Genomic DNA, 14,217 nt, shown 5'->3' on the forward strand with positions numbered 1-14,217 from the left:
GAACTTCCCTAATACCTATTATAAAGTTTGATCAAACTATAATTTAAATGTATGTCTTTATAACAAAATATAATATTTATATAATTGATAGTTAATATAGTTCTAAATATTATATTTATAAACTTATATACTTTACACAATGATATATGTAACATCCCAATAAATATAGGTTGAAAACCATACTTATTTTAAGGAGTTAACAAAAACAATAAGAGAGGACAATGGAAAAGAAGAAAGTAAAGAGAAGGAAATATATGAAATGTCATATAGAATTTAAAATTGTACAATAAAATAGAAATCTGATACAATTTACACGATGAGACCAAACGGTCATGGGTTCAGCTCAAGACCGAACGGTACCACAACTCAAGAGCTATACCGAACGACTTTACAAAAATGCTAAATAAACCGAACGGTAGACAAAATAAACTTAACTATGATTCTACTGACCGGATGATCCTACACTATCTTCAGGCTGAACGATCTTCAAGACCTCTTCCAAAGAATCTTCAAAAACACCTTCTGCTCATATCCATTGGATGATCATTGCAGTGAAGAGAACAACCGATCAGCCAATGACCGAACGACAACAAAGACAAGACAGGAAAAATAAGGGTAAGCTTGTGTAATTTAATTAATCAATTCCAACATACATTAAAACATGACAACCGAATGATCCAAACCAATATTTCAATCATACACTCAATATACAAGTATGTCAATCAAAACCGAACGCATGAATCATAATAATAACCGACCATCTTGACACTGTCCGGACTGTATGAACCATGTAGCTCGTCGCTCTTTGCACCTGGGTGAACCTGACTGGGATACACTCAACAGACCGCCACCCCGGGGTTAGTCCAGTGGAGCTACCTCGGTATAGAAATACCTTGAAGCTAAAGGACCTCCTGCCATTCCCACGCATGAGTTACCCTTCTCTACATGAGCAGGCGTAATCACGGAATATCAGGATAGAACGAAGCCTGAGTCTGACCAAGGTCATACTTTACCAATCTAATTCCAAATCATGAGATATTCCTCCTTGGAATACTCTTAGATAATCATACGATTCATTCCATAATAATTCTCATCATATTTATGCACCCAATCACTTAAACAGAATCATGTATTAATATTTTCAATCAAGAATGGGAACTAGAGACGTTAACAAAGTAAAATATGAATAAGACCGAACTGTTAGCAAAATGATGAAGATGAAGTTTTGATGATGCCCAAATCAAGTCAAGATTTATCAAGATTCATGAAGATCCTTTGAAGACTTATTTTTGTTATGAAAAGCTTTTGTAATAATTGTAGTTTAATTGTTTAGGACTTAGATTTGTAGTAGGTTTTGATTCTTGTACCTTTATACTTTGTATTTGCTGTTTAAAATCAAAACTTCTTCGTTTTAATCGATTAATCCTTGATATAATCGATTAAAATCGCTACAGAAGCCAGAACCCAATCAACTTTGGAATAATTGATTAAAGCAAGTTTTAATCGATTAATTAATCGATTAATCCTGAGAATAATCGATTAATACTAGCCGTTGGAGGTTTCTGATTTGAAAAACTAGTTGTTGTACTTATTTTAATCGATTAACACTAATATTAATCGATTAAATGCGTTAAATGGCCAATTTCTTAGAATGGAAGAGTTTTTGCTTGAGTCTATTTATAGGCTCTCTTTATCCATCAACAACAACTCTTCCCTTCCGCTAAAACACTCATAACTCTTTGAGAAGTGTGTGCTCTTGCTCAGCTAAAGAAACTCTTGTCTGTGGTGCTGGTACATTGCAACTACGGTGACGGAGGAATAGTTGGTTCACCTTGGTGCGTCTAAGGAGGTGTGTGGAAGAGGATCATCCTTCGTGAAGTATTCGGAGGAGGTGTGTGGAAGAGGATCATCCTTCGTGAAGTATTCGGAGGAGGTGTTTCATCCTTCGTGAAGTATTCGGAGGAGGTGTCTCATCCTTTGTGAAGATTCAAAGGAGGTGCAGGTTCATCTCTTGAGGTATCAAGAGAGGTGGTTTCTAAACTTTTACAAATTATTTTTCTTTGTGATTATTATTTGTAATTGTTTTATGATAGTGGACTGTTTATCTTAGTTTGAGGTAAGCGACTGGACGTAGGGTTGGTACGATCCGAACCAGTATAAAAATCATCTGTGCAAATTTCTCTCAACCTTACTTTTTTATTTATATTTATTATTTGCGTAGTAAGTGAAATTGAGACAAAATTAAACGGCACACGTTTGAATTAAAAACCCTCTTGGTTTGTTATTCCATGCTAACAATTCCGCTGCAGTCGATTCTAACACGAACGGTTAGAATTACCTCACTTAAGTACCATGACCGAACGATCAAGTAACATGTTGGCTCTAATTTGAGCCGAATACCTTCAAGACTGGAAACACATCACCCTGAATCAAAACAGGAACCTAACTATGCTACTATAGCTTTGGCCGAACGTCTAAAGCTTAGGGCGAACACTTTATAACTTTGGCCGAGCACTTAGAGCTAAGGCCGAATACTTGAAGCTTTGGCTGAGCAATTATAGCTAAGGCCGAACACTTGGGGATTTGGCCAAGCATTTAGGCCGAACGCTTAATAATTGGATAAAGTTCTCTTCAAAGACTGAGCGTTAGCACAGGCCGAACGCTCTTCGAGAGATCAAGTGTCAGTACAAGACCGAACACTCTTTAAGAGGTCGAGTGCTAGTACAAGACCGAATACTCTTTAAAAGACCAAGTGTTAGTACAAGACCGAACACTCTTTAAAAGAATTAATATCAATGTAAGACCGAGAACTTAAATAACCGGATTGTCAGTCTATGACCGAGCATTCTCAAAACCGAGCACTCAACAATAGATATTAACAGTGTAAGACCGAACGCTATTCAAGGTAAGAAAATTAATATAAGACCGAGTACGTAGTCTATGACCGAGCACCTTCTAAGACCGAGCACTTCAACGACCGAACGCTCAGTATAAGACCAAACACTCTTAAATAGGTTATTTGTTTTGAATGACTAACTACGCAAGATATTTAAGCTTCAACATAAATTATATAAGACCGATCATTTTAGGGGAAATCGAACGGTCCTAACAACCCTCGGTTACAGTTTCAACATTTCACTAAGTTAAATATACCTATGGATAATTTCATACCAACATCAAACATGCATTACTCAAATAACAATATCATACTTCCATATTTAATTCAGATCATACAATCATCAATCATATACTCAATCCATCATGCATTAATTCATAAAACATAATCATAATTAAATTTCTATAAGCTTCTCTTACCTCTAAATCCCGCTAGTTTCTAAGTCCTTGAAAATCCAAAGTGGTCCAAATGAAAATCTGAACAGTGCAACTGAAAGAGCTTGTCACCAGGAAGAATTAATCTGAAAGGGGTTTGGTGATCGGAGGGAAAGAAAAGTGAGAAAACTTAGAGAGAAAGTGGAGAGTTTTAGAGAGAAAGAGGAGAAAAATGGTGTATTTTGGAAAACTGATCTGAAGAAGAAGGAGTGCATGCAGAAAGTGGCGTCAACTTTTAAAATCTCATCTTAAATATGGCTTCTCAAAAACCGAACGGCCCACTCTCTGCTTGCCACCTGTCTTCCACTTTCTGAAAATTCATACTTTTCCTGCTACCACACGGTTACAAATGAGTGGAAAATTAAATGGGACTGACAGTTTGTCTCCCACTATCATGAGAAATCTAGAAGGAAAGTGACACGAGGTATTCCACTAAAGTAAGATATTGAACGGGGTGTGACAATATACAGCAAATGAATTAATGGCCAGCCATACTTTTTTCTTCCGCAAAAAAACATATTTCATCTTCACATTAGAAAATAACTTAGTAAAAATAAAAGTTGGTATTATTAAAAATGAATGGGATTGGTGTCTATCCATTGTTCAATCTGTAATTAAAAAATTTATTTGTTATTTATTAGATAATCATTTAAAAAAATGTTTTTAAAATTTATTTATATTTACAAATATCACAAATATTTTAAAAAAATATTTTATAAATTTTTGAAATAAAAACTAAAAAAATTATAAAAATTAAAATATAATATAAATTTAATTAAATATAAATTAAAATTTAATTATATTTAAATTTAACTAATAAAATATAAATTAATTTTAATTTTAATTAATTAAATTTAATAAAATATAATTTAAATTTTTATTTTAATTTTTAATAAATAATAAATATTCATGAGTATAAATAATATAATATTCATATTCAATTTATTTATAAATAAATATTAAAATATTCTGTTATGATTTTATCTACATATATATCCATGTACAGATATTTTTATTATTTTTAAATATTGTGTATGTAGGAGAATAAATGTAGTACTGATTTTATTCAATGAAGTTGAGAGGTGCATGAACAATTTCAAAATCATAGAAAGAGGGATGCATCAAATCAAACTCAGTTGAAATAGTCGTGATTTTCACTAGGATTTATTTATAATAACAAAACAGAGATGGTTAAGATTAAGATACAAAATTTGTTCCTAAGTTTAATAACATGTTCCGATAATTAATAAAATTATATTTTTTATTAATTAAATATCAATTAATAACTCTTAAAAACAACCCAGTGTCAACATAGTTATTATTAATAAATTTTAATATATTTAAAATTTATCATATAAGTTTGATTATTCATTTTTTTAATAATTATTCTATACATTAATATTCTTTATCAAACTAACAGTTCACTTAAATTTATTATTTAAAAAAGTTACACTTTAAATTTAAGTTTATAAATATAATACCTACAAAAATATTCCAAAAAATTCATATTAGACACACCTGTCATTACATACTTGAAAAAATATTGCTAACTAAATAATTAATAAAATTATATTTTTCTTGACTAAATATTAATCAACAATGTAAAAAAAATTAAAATCATCTCAAAATCAACCAATTGCCTAAATAACAATTCTTTTTAAAATTTCAATGCATGTTAACATAAAATTAATAAATATACTTTTTTTTTTTAAATTTATATAAGGTGGTTATATTAAACTTAAGAAGTAATTCATAATAATAATTTAACATTTAATATAGCCTTTTAATTCGTTAAGATCTGTAAAATTAATAATAATAACATAATTTATATTTTAATTAATAATAATGATTTTTTTATTAAACAATTATAATATAATTTTTTTCATTTTATAAAATAATTAAATTAAATTTGACTCAATATTTTAGTTTATTATATAAAATAATTATTTGTATTTTGTAAAATTATTCTGTTAAATTATTAATTAGTTAAAACTTATTATTTAATTTATTGTTATATTAAACTTAATAAACAATAAGTTTAGTTTTATATTAAATTAACATGATTACAATTAGCTTTTCTTTGTTATACATAATAAAAAAAGTAATTATCTAATATAAATAATAATAACTTTAAATACAAAAAAAATATAATTTTAACCCCTTTTATTTAACATTGGCAGAAAATTCAAGTACGTTTTGATACTGAAATCTTTAATATTTAGCTGGAAGAAATAAACATAATTGACCGATATGCATATGCTTTTGATTTTTTTTTTTTATAGAAAATTTCAATGGATTTGGTGACTAACATATTTGTAGCAATATCAATCGATTCCATCCATTAGTGATTTTTGTTGGTAAAGTCCAAATTTTCAATTAATTAAATTTTGTAAAATATATTTAATGAATTTAATTTAAATGCTTAGGTATAACTTAATTAGAGTGAGATCATGTTAGGTGAACTCGAATCCATTTCTGTCAAAGCTAACTTGGAATCAAACCATATTGTATTAATAAAATAAAGCAAAGATGAACACCACACACAAAAAGGTTGAACTAAGATATAAGATAGTGTTTATCTAACTACAGCATGCGCAGATTCTTTTTAATACAAATCACCCCATATGGTAGATAATGACAAAAATTGTTTTTTTTTCTTAATAAAACTTAATTTTAAGAAAATTTTGTCCTTTCATTCATATTAGTATCCATTGCATTACCAAAATACCTGCTTGAATGAAGCAGAGATACTCAGAAAAAACACAGCCATTCTCACTTTCATGAACAATTTCTCTTCAAAAAGATTCACTTTGCTCAAAGTGAACAACCAATAGACAAATTTAATCACCCTGGTTTTTGTATATGGAGATCAACAGACAGACCAAAATATACATCAGATGATAAAATGAAAAAAACTGAGCACAACAAGTACAGCTAGAGTTACATTACTAGAGAATGAATGAACTACACAAGAAAAATTATGCAGCAGCAGCAGCAGCTTCTTCAGGTTTCTTAGTAGTCTCCTCCTTCAGTTTCTTCCAATTTTCTGAACTGTCAATTATTTCTCCAGTCTTTATAAGGTACCGAACTTTTTTACCATTATCAAGGACTTTGTGTCCCACACGGCTTGCTACCTTCTGATCTTTCGAGTACAGCATCACATTTGAGCTGTGGATAGGACCTTCAATCTGGAATTATAAAATAACACCAATGAACATTTTTTATATGCTTTTGACAGATTTTCTATTGAAAAAAGCTCTACATTTATAGTAGAGAAACTGTCATAAGCACTTCTAGTTTGCATCCAGACATGCCTATAATAACCTACGAACGAGATGTAAAACTAAATGTATATCCAATTATGCATACTTTCCATGTGAAAAACAAAAGTTACATACATTTCTTGAAGAAGTTTCAGAAATGGAAAAGAATTTGTAAAGTGAAGCAAGGGAAATGAGGACAACCTTAATAATTTGGCCCGGTTCCCCCTCTTCTCTACTCTTGACATGCTTTGTCTTCAAATTTAAATCTTTCACTATTACTGTGCTATTATGCTTGAAGATTCTAGTGATCTCTCCAACTTTACCCCTTTCACTTCCAGTTATGATTTGCACCGTATCTCCAAGTTTAACATGCATTTTGTGCAAGATAGGAAGGCTGTTTGGTTTACACTTCTTTCGTTCCCATCGTTTAAGCTGCCAGAGCAGAAGCAGAAAAAAAAATGCACCACAAGAGTATGATTATTAAGGCTAGCTACACTATATAATATCAGTGAAACTTTATGATTTGCTTAGCTTCAATTTCCTCAATGTAAGATGCAGTGTCAATGGTAAGTTCTACCTAATATTCATATATGACAAATAATGAACTGCAAATGACTGCACATGCACTGTTCTTTAGTCTATTTTGATTGAGCTTTACAGATTTTGCAAGGAATAAGCATTGGTGATGCACAATCCAAGAATCTATACTAACCTTCATTACAATGGGACATTGCTTCTCTGTTGACTTACCCTACATATCACAAAGATAAACAATTATCAAGTCAGTTTACAAAACTCTTGATGGAATCATGAAATTCAGTTACAAACTTCATTTATTTTATCGTTAATAACCATCAATTCATTTGTCTGACAAATTATTATTGCAGATGTTATTTGTAAAGAGCCCAAATACAAACTATGCGGAACACAAAATATTCATTAAAAGATGATAAGCAATTGTTTTCATTAGGGCCAAAGTGTGAAAGCTAGTAGTGTAAAGACTAAAGAGAAATGCTAACAAGATATTCTCTAACATACTTTTTTTAACAGTCTATTATAGACTGAAATTTAATGAAAATCACACATTTTGACAGGTCTCAGTTTTCATTAGTTTCGATAGTAAAGTGTTGTGTGTTCCTAACGATCCTCAATTGCAAAACACCTAATCCAAAGTTAAAAAGAGCTACAACGAATTTAAGGTTTTATAACATTATCCTCATCTGTAGAATATGTTTCTTCAGCCTAACAGGGAAACCACTTCAACTGAAAAGTTTGCTGAGCCAGCTCTTAACTTCAAAGTACCACATAGACAAGCACCAAGCAAATGAACCCTACAGTTGAGATTACTGGGTTTTTCACTATAAGGAGTGGGAATATGCTTTGAGATAGGTGATTAGTGAACAGAGAAAACCAGTTTTGAATTCCCATCTCAAATTTTCAAGCACCGGTACTCTGAGGTCTATGAAGCAAAACTTTTGAATACAGCATAACACAGGAGCATAATTATCCATTTTTTCAGACATCAAAGTCCAATTAAATAGCTTCAATAAGAAAATGTACACCCACAAGGGCTTAGTTTGCATTTATTCCCAGTGGTACCGACCAACCATGTTCCAACGGCAGCTTAATGTCAAAATACGTAGTCATTTTAATGAATGAACATGCTCTAACAAATAACAGTATCGCCATATTTACAATGAAAAACTAAAAAGGAAGAAAAAAAAAAAGAGAAAAACTTGAATTGCTAATTTTCATAATTGTTAAAAAGAGGAAGACCCATTTCGTTATTGGGAGAAAAGAAGCACGCGGGGTGGACAAAATTGAAACTTTAATTGAAAAAATAAACTGGGATAAGAGTGATGAGTGGAGAGAAAAGTGCATACCGGAAGAAGAGAGGGGAATGTGATGGGGGAAAAGCGCTGGCCTAAGAAAGAGTTGGAGGAGAGGGAAAGACCAGTCATTGAGCTCTGAAGAGCAGCCATGGCTGCCATTGTAGCTGCAACCTCTCGTTATTTCTGCTTCTGATAATAATGGTTTTGGATAAAAGGATGCCTGAGAAGAATAGAGCAGTGGTGAGAGGCTAAAATGGACAAACGAAACGACGACGTACCGGTTTGTTTCAAAATGGACCGTGAGTTTCATATCGGCCTTGCTAAGCCCAATTTTTGGCCCATTTGGAGTTACTTCTATTGTCATTTTTTTTTTCTTAAAATTAGATTTTTATTTTGTTGTCGTTGAATATAAATAATTATCTAAAAATCAAATGAAAGTAGGAATGAAGAAGGGGAAGATGCATATATGAGGATCTAACATTCATAATTGAAGTAAAATCATTATTAGGTTAAATATTACTTTTTCAGTCAATTTTTTGAAGTGTGTGGAGAATGAAATTTTAAACTTCAAAACAAATAATACTTAAAATATAATAATTATTTAACAATGTTATCTTAATAGATTTGAAAATAGAACAACTATCTTCATATTCAATAATTAAGTATAAAAATTTTATCGCTTTTATGTTGTTTCCGATATTAATTAAATAGTTTTTTACAAAAGAATTAAAATCACACAAAAATAATGACTTTATTACTAACTTAATGTCAAATGGACTGTATATAAAGATTTATGTAATTATATTTTCATCACAATACAACAAATTTGTTTACACTAAAAGAGAAAGCACCTTACGAATTTGAGTGAATATTTAACAAGACGAAAAATAATTAAGAAAATTAAAAATTTGTATGACAAAAAAAAATCCAAATGAAATAAAACTAAAGACAAGAGAGAAGTCTGTTAAGCTATTTAATAAACTATTAATGTTTTAATAATTTAAAATAAATAATCAAACTCATTTACTTTAAATGTGTGTGATACAATTTTAAAAGATACATAAAATGCATAGGTATAAAAATAGATTTAGGGCAAGACAGGTAACTTTTTCTTTTGTTGCTTCAAATTCATTCTTCGAAGTGTTACTATACAAATTTTGAGTGTCATTTCTGTGAGACAGAACTGAGGTAAGAGAAATTAAAAAAAAAAAAACAGAAAGCAAAAAAATGTTATGACAATTACAGAAGATGATGTCTGGCATCATCAAATCTCTGTTGCCTCGTATAAAGTTATGGCCAAATGACATCCAAAGGCAAATACAAAATTTCAATGTTAATGAAAAAACTAAGCTAAATGCAAAAGCATCTTCTACAAATCATACATGTCAGCTGTGCTGTCTATAGATTCTTCTCTTGTGTGGTGGTGAGTGAGAGAAGTCTTGGTTTCTAGCTGATCAACATCAATGGAAACTTCATCACCTGCGGCTGAGAGTGACTTCTCGTGATGATGATGATGATGATGATTCCTTTGGTGCCTTGACTTTAGTATTCGTGTCAAAACTTGCACAATGTCCCTCATGGAAGGCCGTTTCTTTGGGACACGGTTGATGCATTTGTAGGCAAGGGCTGCCACTTCATTCACCTCTTCAAACTCACATTTTCCCTCAAGCTTAGAATCAACTATCTCCTCCCAACCAACTTTCCCCTCACTGTTCATTGCTGCCTGATCATTCATCAACATCTTCATTAGAGTTTAATAACAAAAAACCATGCATAGTGATGTTCATGGAATCACGGAACAGTTTCATGTCAGGTACAGAAGGATACAGACAGACAGAGAGAGAGAGAGAGAGATCTTACAAGCTCAACATATTCCATTAAACCTTGCTGAGGATTTCTGCCTGCTATAAGTTCAAACAGCAAAACCCCAAAACTGTATACATCACTTTTTTTGGTGAATGTTCCTGAAGATATATACTCAGGATCAAGATAGCCAAAGGTACCCCGAATTGCAGCTTGTTTATCCACCATCTCTTCTCTCGAGAGTCCAAAATCAGCAACCTGTTTGATTCAACATCAACAACAACAACAGTATAAGAAGCATTTCAACAAACACTTACTGTGAAAGAAATAGCAATGGCATACCCTGGCTCGCATGGACTGGTCCAAGAGAATATTGGAAGATTTGATATCTCGATGGATTACTGGAGGAACTGCCTGAAGTATTACAAATAAGATTATAATATAACTATATAGAGAAAGCAGAATTCTTAGTGCAGACAGATCTCAGGAAACTTACCCCATCATGAAGATACTCTATTCCTCTTGCTACGTCTAAAGCTATATGAACTCTCAATTCCCAACCCAGAGCACCATTCTCTTCACCTTAATATAGAGACAAGTGAGTTTTTGTATGCATTTTTTACTACAACAAGCATATTTGCTTCAGTTATTATTGCAGATGGAAGTTCAACATGAAAAGAATACCATCATTCCTCAAGTTGAACATGAAAAGACAGATAACTTACTGTACAAGTGGGAAGCCAAGCAGCCTTTACTCATGTACACATATATTAGCATGTGTTGCCCCTTTTCCGCACAATACCCAACCAAATTCACCAGATTCCTATGATGTAACCTTCCCAGCAGCATAACCTAAGAAAAATTGAAACAACATGCCAAGTTCGTACTTAAGCAGAACAATTTATCACACTTAATACAGCACAACTGTTACTACCAATTGGAATTAAGTTATCTAAAATGAAAACATGCCAAGTTGACAATTATTCATATCAAGTTTAGAAAAGAAAATTGCACAAAGGTATTTATTACATATAAAAAAAACTACTTTTCAGGTTATAGTAAAAACATCAACCTTCTTCTCATACCAAAGCACTGAAAAAACAAATATTATCTTCACCTCTGTATGAAATTCTTTCTCCCCTTGCTTAGAATTAGTAGCGAGAACTTTAACTGCAACAGTCTCCCCAGTAGACATCTGAGCTTTATAAACAGGACCAAATGCACCTTGTCCTATGAGTGTTGTAAAATTATATGTTGCCTTTTGCAAATCCCTGAAGCATAGATGAAAGACTTCAACCGAAAGAAAGAAGAAAGAGGTAAATGACTCGAAAGAAATTGTTCTTTGTTGAAACTATTGCTAACTTGATTTCACTTATAGAAACATTCAGTAGTCACTAAAATTACAAATTTTCAGGCATAAGAATGGAATAAGAGACACCAATCAAGCAGTTATTGTAGTTTAAAGCCATCCAATTCTTTGTTTCCTCTTCCAATATTCAAATGATCCAACCTAATTACTCCTGAGTTTCTCTTCAGAGAACAAGACCACCAAGCAATTAAATTCTATTTAGAAACAATCATTTCATATAAGAAAAAAAAAACAGTGCAGCTGATCATTACTAGTTCATATAGTTTCAACACATGTAAATTTACAAGAACATTTAGAAGAACAACACATGAAGTTAACTCAGTATAAGACAAGACAACAAACATACTTGTATGAATATTCTGGTATTCCAGATGCTGACACCATGTTGCTACTCTTCTTGAAGCCCTCAAGCCAGAAGGATGTGCCATTCCGTCCAGACCTCACAGGTGATTCTGGACCCAAGGTTGAGTCTGATAGAATAGTGCAAGAATCAAAACCATTTTGGCGGATGGGTATGGCAGCTGCTCTCCGGGAACTGCTATTGCCTATCTGTGACCGTTTCCGATGATATCTGAGACAGAACAACGCAGAAATTGCCAAAGCAACTCCAATCACCACACCTATGGAAATCCCGATGATAAGCCCAGTCGACTCGTCTTTCATCTCTCCCCTTTCCTCTTCTGCGCTAGACTTTCCTATTATTGATCATCCAATCCATTGATATACCTGCCATAGCCAGCACAAAACATGGTCAATTATATGCCACCAGTAATAGTCTAATATACAGATTTCCTTGGTGCCTGGTTTACAACATTGAACTTGAACCAGTCAATTGAAGGCTTTTACTCTTAATTTTCAAAGTCATTGTCAAAAAGTCTTCGGAAGTGTATAACACTCAGAAGAAGAAAATAAAATCTCAGCATGAATAATCAATGCTGGAAGTTGGACAATGACATCAGCATAATATTGAAACAATCGATCAAGCATAACTTATCACCAACAACTTCACCAGTTACCACCCATTACGTCTGTTCAAAACTAGACTTTACCAAAACCACTAGCACACGGAACAAGAAATGCATCGAAGACCCAAATAGAAAGAATCCTAATCCTAATCCTAATCCTCTCTACCAATCTGAAATGCATAAATCCTGAAACTTTATCAACTTTTTTTCAATCCATTCAATCTAACAAGGAACAAAAATCAGGAAAATGAGAGCAAAATCAAAATCACACAAAAAGTTTCAAACCATCATTGAAATCTCAACTCAGATTCACATAAGCATGTAACCAAATGACAACACCCTTTTCATTTTTACTCTTCTTTCATTCACCCCACAAAGCTTCCTTTTTTTTCCCCAACCCTTTAGCAGCAACAAAATAAGCACAAAAATGAAAAAGCATGCATATATCCAGTTAAGCAGGCACGTTGAGACATAAAACACACTTTGAAGAAACATAAGATGACAGATCAAAACACTGACAGCAAAAAAGGAAACTGAAACATGTTCTGGGGAAAATATGACGCATCCACTCACCAATTCACACACTAGAAAAAAAAAAAGAAAAAAAAAACTGAAGTGAAGGCAAAGCAGTTAGTTACTTTTTTTTGGTGGGAGCGTTGCTAAAGACAGAAAGAGAAACCCAGAAGTGAGAAGGAATGAAAAAGGGTAGAAGATCCTGAAGGAGATTCCAAAAACAAAAACGAGAGAAAAGAATGTGTTATGTGTAAGAGAGTCGCAGACACGGTTTCTGGACAACAAAATAAAAAGTGCATAAACAAACGACAGAGAGAGAGAAAGCGGAAAACGGCGAAGTCGCAGCTAAGAATAATTTTAATATCAATACAATTTGCACTAAAAAAGCGCCAAAGGATGAACAGTACATTAAATAAATTACTAATTTATTACAATTTTTTCAATCTTTCTTCATTTGACCTGAAAAAAAACTTTTCTCTTTATTTCTTTATTTGTGTATCGTGAAAATAAAGCGACCCATTTTTAATAAGTTTTTTTGAATTTAAAATTGTGAACATTCACTTAGATAAAAAAATATTTTAAAAAATGTAACATTTATTACATTATCTTGCTTGAGCACAGATGTATCTAATTACTGAGCTTAAAAAACATGTATTTATGATCATTGAAGAAAGTGTTTGGAATTAGGAAGTTTGGTTGGAAGGGTCAAATGTGGCAGGCCCCATATTAAGCTGGACACGTGGTCCATCATTGACCGTACACTCAGACTTATGATTATTTAAGAACCACTTGATTGCCCTCATCCCTGGTTGGGAAGAAGAGTAAATAGGTTCAACCTAAACACATGCACATCTTTACAATGTGAATCAAATAAATAAAATAATAATATTCACTCATTTTGTGTTCACACTCACTTTATATTATAATCGTATAATACAGAGAAGTAACATGTACGGTTACTTGCAGCAGAAAAAGTCTGAAGTTTTTATTTTGATCTGTCATATTTATTTGAATTCAATTCTTCTTATGAGAAAGTGGTCCATTAATTAAAATTATTTAGAATAATATTTGTTATAAAACGTTGGAAATATCATGTTAATATATTTAGTGATAAGGTTATTTTAAGTTTATAAGGAGTATAA

At 32.1% G+C, this 14,217-nt stretch overlaps 2 protein-coding genes across 2 annotated transcripts; both read right to left on the reverse strand.

Moving 5' to 3' along the window:
* Nucleotides 1–6,078: 6,078 nt before the first annotated feature.
* On the reverse strand, nucleotides 6,079–8,663 carry LOC106778548 (50S ribosomal protein L24, chloroplastic). The gene is made up of 4 exons (XM_014666517.2): nucleotides 8,477–8,663; nucleotides 7,306–7,344; nucleotides 6,795–7,025; nucleotides 6,079–6,518 (listed from the first exon to the last, which is right to left on the reverse strand). The coding sequence occupies exons 1-4, from the start codon at nucleotides 8,582–8,584 to the stop codon at nucleotides 6,309–6,311; spliced, it is 588 nt and encodes a 195-aa protein (XP_014522003.1). The 5' UTR covers nucleotides 8,585–8,663; the 3' UTR covers nucleotides 6,079–6,308.
* Nucleotides 8,664–9,519: 856 nt separating this feature from the next.
* LOC106778494 (calcium/calmodulin-regulated receptor-like kinase 1) lies at nucleotides 9,520–13,422 on the reverse strand. Its single transcript, XM_014666464.2, has 8 exons — nucleotides 13,201–13,422; nucleotides 11,944–12,323; nucleotides 11,346–11,499; nucleotides 10,954–11,080; nucleotides 10,725–10,810; nucleotides 10,571–10,642; nucleotides 10,286–10,486; nucleotides 9,520–10,148 (listed from the first exon to the last, which is right to left on the reverse strand). Exons 2-8 carry the CDS (start codon nucleotides 12,258–12,260, stop codon nucleotides 9,795–9,797), a joined length of 1,311 nt encoding a protein of 436 aa, XP_014521950.1. The 5' UTR covers nucleotides 12,261–12,323; nucleotides 13,201–13,422; the 3' UTR covers nucleotides 9,520–9,794.
* Between the last annotated feature and the right edge of the window lie 795 nt (nucleotides 13,423–14,217).

The sequence above is a fragment of the Vigna radiata genome, unplaced genomic scaffold (genome assembly GCF_000741045.1).
Source record: "Vigna radiata var. radiata cultivar VC1973A unplaced genomic scaffold, Vradiata_ver6 scaffold_23, whole genome shotgun sequence".
Classification (NCBI taxonomy): Eukaryota; Viridiplantae; Streptophyta; class Magnoliopsida; order Fabales; family Fabaceae; genus Vigna; species Vigna radiata.